Source organism: Gossypium hirsutum, chromosome A13 (genome assembly GCF_007990345.1).
Source record: "Gossypium hirsutum isolate 1008001.06 chromosome A13, Gossypium_hirsutum_v2.1, whole genome shotgun sequence".
NCBI classification, from domain to species: domain Eukaryota; kingdom Viridiplantae; phylum Streptophyta; class Magnoliopsida; order Malvales; family Malvaceae; genus Gossypium; species Gossypium hirsutum.
This window is the reverse complement of record NC_053436.1, coordinates 110,812,306-110,819,490: the sequence shown is the minus strand read 5'-3', so window position 1 is coordinate 110,819,490 and position 7,185 is coordinate 110,812,306. Positions and strand designations below refer to the sequence as shown.

Below are 7,185 nucleotides of genomic sequence, written 5' to 3'. Positions count from 1 at the left end.
TATATTAATATAGATAATATTTTAGGTCAATATGATAAAAATATCGAAATTATTTAAAATTTTACATGCATGCTAATTCAACTATTAAATTATTAAAATATTAATTATATAAAAAAGTTATAAAAATAAATCTCATTTCATTAATTATATATACATGCAAATATACTTCCATTATGTATGTATAAATACGGGCAAAGCTAGAGGGGCAAGAAGGGGCCTACCACTTCTTAAAATAAAAAATTGCCCCTTTAATCTCTATAGTATTTATAATGTTTTAAGTTAATTTAATGGTAAATTGTATTTCGATCCTCTTAAAATTTTAAATTAAATTATGCCCTCTAAAAAATATAAATTTTATCATTTAATCACTTGAAAATTGTACAATTTTACATTAATAAAATAAAAAATTTATATTTTTAACTCTCTCAAAAATTTATAATCAAATTTGGACCCTTGAAAAATATATATAGGTTCGCCAAGCTCATAAATACTATGCAAATATCAATTTTAAAATTATTTATTAGCTTGAATAAGATTATAATTTACTTTTAAATGTAACTATAAAAAAACCAATTTTAAAATTTAAAATTGGAATTTTTTTCGAATAAATTAAAAATAAAAACAAAAAATTAATTTAAAATATTAAAATATATTTCGAATTTTTATCGAAATAAAATCGAAACTACCTGATATCAAAACAATATCAAAACGACGAAGTACAGGTCGGATAGCGATAACGATGGCTAAAACACCTAATAGTTGTGAATAAAACCTGGTCGTATGAAAGTTTGTTTTGATTTCTATAGCTGAATACGACAATAATTTTCAGTATATCATGTGATTATCCCTTACGTAATTATTGAAAGAAAATCATTTTCTTTTTAAAAATAAAATAAATTAGGGTAAATTATAATCAAGGTCATTAAACTATTTTAAAAAGTTACAAAATGGTCACTAGAATATTGGAAAGTTTTTTAATTGAGTCACTAGGCTGTTAAAATCGTTGTTGTATGGCTTTTTTTGTTAGCACTGCCTGCACCAGTCAAAAGCTCACATTCTCCTTCTCTTTTACAGTTCAATTTTTTCATGAAACAACTTTGAATGTTACGAATCTACGAACTGAAATTTAAATAGTATTCTTCGTCGATCTTTAACACTAACCCTCAAATCAAGTTGGATCTAAGGTAAGTTGTTCTAGTCGTTGGTGGGTATTGATCCCTGTATTGAATGTCGAATCATCGCTTGAACCTTGCTAACTTAACTTTTTTCTAAACAAAAACTTAACAGTCTAGTGACTTAAATAAGAACTTTTGAATATTTTGGTGACTTAAATGAAAACTTTCAAATAGTTTAATGACTATTTTGTAATTTTTTAAGTTAAATGACTAAAACGTAAACTTATCAATGGTTTAAAGACCTTAGATGCAGTTTACCCCTTGGTTTCTTTTTCATTATCTCCATAGATGGTTCTTTCAGAGGAAACAAATAAATTATCTTCCTTCCTAGATAGCGTGAAAAGAAGCTTCTGCTACTATTAGGTGACCAAGTGTTGACTATTTGACTCAAAGATATTAGGTGTCGCTTTATAAAATAAAACATAAGGTACAACCGATTGAGGAACGTCGTAGCTGGGGGGGGGGGTTCTAAATGGAAATTTTTTTCATTTACGTCCTAAAATTACACTTTGCACTTCTTAAAAATAATAAAATTTTAATTTAATCATTTAAAATTATAAAGATATAGACTATTAAAATAATAAAATTACATTTTTACTATCGTAAAAATTACAATTTAATTTCGACTTCACCTAAAAAAAAATTTGACTTTGGCCCTGCAGTAGAGCCAAAAACAAAAGCTCATTAAGTTGAAGCATCGAATTGGTGGTATGACTAATTTAATCACTAATCTAATTTTAAAATCTTTGAAACTTATATTGGTTCGACTTTTGGTTAGGGTGGTTCGGTTTTTATAAAATTGATTTTAGGTTCGAATCTTAACATAATAAAATTTTATATAAATATTTAAGATGACAAAAACATTCTCATATTAATATTTGCTAATTTGTAACAAAATGGGATTAGTAATTTTTGAATTGAATTATTATTCGATTCATTCATAACACCGACTCAATCATGAACACTGATAAATATTTATACGAGGAGGGATCCACTACCACCAATATAAAACTTAAGTGGTTCTATACCATTTCGTAACTTTTTATACTATTAAATATTTTAAATTATCAAAATATTTATTTTTGTCATGCATGTAAATTTTTTGAATCGATATAATTTTTCTATCATATTGATCTAAAATATTGTCTATATTAGTATATATTTAACGATTGAAAGCTTTTTTCATAAAACGAATTGTAAGTGAATTTTAATTTATGCCAAGCTCGACATGCATTATCTACATGAATGGAATAATAAATACGACAGATGGATTGTTAAAATATTAATTGTATAAAATGTAACCGTAAGTGTAAAATTTACGTAGGTGCTACACTATTATAATGTGTTTGACTAAATTCGTGTCACCTACTAACCGGATCCCAACTCAATTGTAAAATTACCAAAAAAACTTATTCTTTTTACAAAGCAACAAATATTATTCTAAGTATGCGTTTTATATGTTTTAATAAATCTACAAAAAAATATATAAATCATTAGATTTGAACCCAAAACACTGTATTCTTTATTATCTTTAACTTTACCATTTCAACTAAAGTCACGTTTAATTTTTAGGGTAAATTGCACCTAATGTCACTAAATTATTAGTAAGTTTACGTTTTGGTCACTCAATTTCAAAAAGTTAAAAAAAATGATCACTAAACTATTCAAAAGTTTTCTTTAAGTCATGGACTGTTAAAATCGTTGTTGTATGGTCTTCTTTGTTTGCACCGTCTGGACTGATCAAAAACTCTCCATCCCCTTTTCTTCTACAATTATTCTACTTGTTGATGGGTATTGATTCATCATATCGATTGTCAAATCGTTGCTTGGAGCTCGTTAACCAAACTTTAAAAAAAACTTAACCACCCAATAACTTAAATAAAAACTTTTAAATAGTTTAGTGATTTAAATGAAAACATTTAAGTAGTTCGAGGACTATTTGTAACTTTTGAAGTTAAATAACCAAAATATAAAGTTATTAATAATTTAGTGACCTCCGGTGCAATTTACCCTAATTTTTCTATCATTTATTTAAAAAATAATTGTTTTGTATATGTCAGTTTCAGTACGGAGGAGGATATCATCCCCACTCGCCCACCCCCCACACACTATATATACATTTAAGTTGCAGCAGGTTCTCTTCAAAATAAAATAAGTTGCAGAACAGACCAGGGAGAGGAAGAAGCTTAGAAACTAAAAGAAGAAGAAGAAAATGGATGAAGCAGATGGGTTTAGCAAAGATAAGAGATGGAATCTTCAAGGCATGACTGCAATTGTTACCGGTGGAACCAAAGGGATCGGGTAATTGTGCTATGAATTTTATGATTTGTTTTCTTTTTCTTTATTGCCTTCAACTTGTTTGCTTTTATGTCAATATGGGAAAAAAAAAACCAAGTATTGTTGTTAATGCGATGATGATTAGGTATGCAATTGTGGAGGAATTAGCAGGACTCGGAGCAAGAGTACATACATGCTCTCGAACTATAACCGAGCTCAACGATTGCTTACTCGAGTGGAAGGCAAAGGGTTTTCGAGTTACAGGTTCAGTCTGTGATGTTTCGAATCAAGCTCAAAGGGAAAAGCTATTAAACGCAGTGTCCTCTGAGTTCAATGGGAAGCTTAACATCCTGGTAAGATTTACCGCTAACATTCAATTTAGGTTGAAATATATCATAGGTCCCTATAATATTCATAAATTTAGAATTTAATCTCTCTACTTTTCGGATTTCAAAATTCAGGTCAAATTGTTAACACTTTTTCTTTTTGTTACATTGGTTGGTGTGACATTTTGAAATTTAATAAAAAAAATTTACTTGGTAGTAATGTAATTAAAAAGATGACGTTGTAATGAATTTGAAGTTAACAAAATAATTTTAACCGTGTTAACAATTGGACTTGAATTTAAAAATTTAAAAATTAGAGTGACTAAATTCCTAAAAATAAAAATATAGAGACTAAAATTTAAATTTATAAAGAATAGACATATTTTAACCTTCAATATATGAGCACAAAAAAATATATAATAGATATGGTTATTAAAAGTTTATATATAAAAAAAATTTAAACGGTGCAATAGTAAAGTTAAAGGTTTGAAATTTATAATGTATTTTAACTAACAATCTAAACTCAAACTAAACTAAACTCGAAATAATTTAACAACTCGAAATGATACGAACTCAAAACAACACAACTCGTAAAACCTGAACCACAAACCCGAATGACCTAAACTCAAAATTAATCAAAGTTAAAATAACTCTAACCCTAAGTAACCCAGAAATGAAATTGACCTGATGCTAATATTGACACAAACCAAAACAACTTGAAAATTTTGAAACTTATACTAACTCGATTCATATCAATCTAACAAATTTTACTCAGAATGAGAGACAAAGACTTGAATAAAATGAAATTCAAGTCTATACACATAAAAACCTAATCAAAATCGCCACAAGTCCACTCCGATCCGACATGACCCCGTTGAAAAATTAAATCGATCCGAATTGTGATGGATGGTAAAATTTTGCAGGTAAACAATGTGGGAATAAGTATGGGGAAACCGGTGTCGGATTACACGGCGGAAGATATTTCAAAGCTGACGAGTATCAATTTTGAATCAGCTTATAACATTAGTGTATTGGCACATCCCCTTTTGAAAGCTTCACCCAGTACAAGCATTGTGTTTATTTCTTCAGTTGCTGGTATATTACCTGTATCTTTTGCACCTATATATGGAGCCAACAAAGGTAATATTACTTTAGATGTTTTATATTTATATAAATTTTGATACCTTAATAATTTGTATTATATATATTTATGAGATTTATTTTATTTGTGTTAAAAAATTAATTCCGTATTTTATTTATCTCATCATGTCATGTCATATAATATTGTGATTCAAAATTTGATGATTTTCGCATTAGATTTTATATTTTTTTTGTCGTGTTTAAGGGTAAGATTATAATTGAGGTTATTATACTAAAAGTCGAATTATATTTTATCTTTTACTTTTAAAAAATGGGTAAAATAGTTCATGTACATCATATCAAAAAGTAAACAGGTTCTTTTATTTAAAATTTTATCCATTTTTACTATTAAAAACTTATCCATGTACATCAGATTGAGATACACGTGGCACGCTAAGTGTAACTGTCTGGTTAGTCTGTCAGTTACACCAATTTTTAACAATATAAATAGATAATTTTTTTAACAGAGAGAATCAATTTTCTCTTTAATCTAACGTACAAAAATTAATTTATCCAATTTTTTTTAGTAAGGGGACAAAATTCAATTTAACGCTTAGCCCTATATATAAGCAAAGATGGCAACAAGCAATGGAAAATTTATGCTTTAGTCCCTTTAAAATTTGTAGAGTTATAAAGTTAATATATGGGTAAGTTTGCATTTTTGGCCCGCTGAGAATGATACAAATGTGATTTAGTCTTTATAAAATAGTAGAATTATAAGCTAATACAATAATAAAATTACGTTTTAACTCTTATAAAAATTTATAATTCTGTACCGAACTCTACAAAAAATTTATTGCTTTAGCCTTAACGTAAAATTGTGTGATTTTGTTGCAGGGGCCATGAACCATCTTGCAAAATACTTGGCATGTGATTGGGCAGGAGATAATATTAGGGTTAATACTATTGCACCTGGAGTAATCAAAACTCCCCTTAGTGAACAAGTAAGAAACTCTTAATCATGGTGAAATCAGTTTGAAGAAAGGTTTTAAACTGGTTGAACCAGTTTTAATATTTTTTTTACTGATTTATTAATCGAACCATCAGACTAATGAACTATGACTTAACCAATTCATTCATCGGTCTAATTTTGAAAAACTTACTTTTAATTGAGTTAGGATGTTGTAAAAAAACCTCAAGTTTAACTCAACATTCAAAACTTAATTCGAGCTCAACCAAATTTCATATTCAAAATTTAGATTTCATTCAAGATTTAAAAAAAAAAAGAATTACTTGAACTTATTTGATTAGGCTTGTTCACCTAGTATTAAGTAAGCTCGATTTTATGATTGAATTCAAACTCTATAATTTATGTTCAAGTTAGAGCTCGGATTGAGATTTTTCAATTACTAACTAAATTTATGTATATTATAAAAAACTTGATTCAACTTGTATCTTATCAGGATATTCAAATCGGTTTGCTTGATAGTTCGACTATAACGATAGAAAAGATTTTGATTTTTTTTCAAATTGAATCCGATTAAGTAGACAATTATGGTGAAAGTTAGGAAATCTTTGTATTATAGAGGATATATCAAATAAGTTTTTCTATTATTAAATGGATAATCTAGTTCCTATACTATTAAAAAGAATCAAATAAGGTCAAATTAGAATATAGTTAACATTTACGGTTAAAAAGAGTTAATATTTATAAAGTTTTTATAGTTTTGTAAATGAAATATTTTGTTTGGAATTAAACTATAATTAAAAAAATAATTTTCAAGATAATTTTTATATAATAAATGTTAAAACTATGTTACAGTTCGGGTTTATTTCATTTTTTTTAAATAGCATAGAGACTATATTGATCTATTTAACAATGGAGGGACCAATTTGATACTATATTTACAGTACAGCTATTTATTTATTTATTTGTTTTTGCAGTTTTTCGATGAGAAAGATGAAAGATTAAAGGAAACCATAAACCGAACACCATTAGGACGGCTTGGCCAGCCGAAGGAAGTGTCGGCTATGGTGGCTTTCCTGTGCTTACCGGCGGCTTCCTATTTAACAGGGCAGATTATTTGTGTTGATGGTGGGATGACAGTGAATGACTTGAACTTTCCTAAATAAATCACAGCCGTGAGCCAGCTCTCATGTAAATGTGGTGATTAAATAAGACGAGCTATGAAGCTAGAGGATTCATAGCCAGTGAAGTTTTTAATATTAAAATATTTTACCTTTTGTAAAATGTTATATGAAATAAAATATTATATTAATTATAAAAAATACCATATATTAAAAAAAAAACTGATTGTTTAATACGC

At 27.6% G+C, this 7,185-nt stretch overlaps 1 protein-coding gene across 1 annotated transcript; it reads left to right on the top strand.

The window, feature by feature from the left end:
• Positions 1-3,286: 3,286 nt before the first annotated feature.
• Positions 3,287-7,165, top strand: LOC121212683 (tropinone reductase homolog At2g29290). The gene is made up of 5 exons (XM_041085935.1): positions 3,287-3,476; positions 3,598-3,805; positions 4,702-4,918; positions 5,756-5,862; positions 6,803-7,165. Exons 1-5 carry the CDS (start codon positions 3,388-3,390, stop codon positions 6,989-6,991), a joined length of 810 nt encoding a protein of 269 aa, XP_040941869.1. The 5' UTR covers positions 3,287-3,387; the 3' UTR covers positions 6,992-7,165.
• The last annotated feature ends 20 nt before the right edge of the window (positions 7,166-7,185 follow it).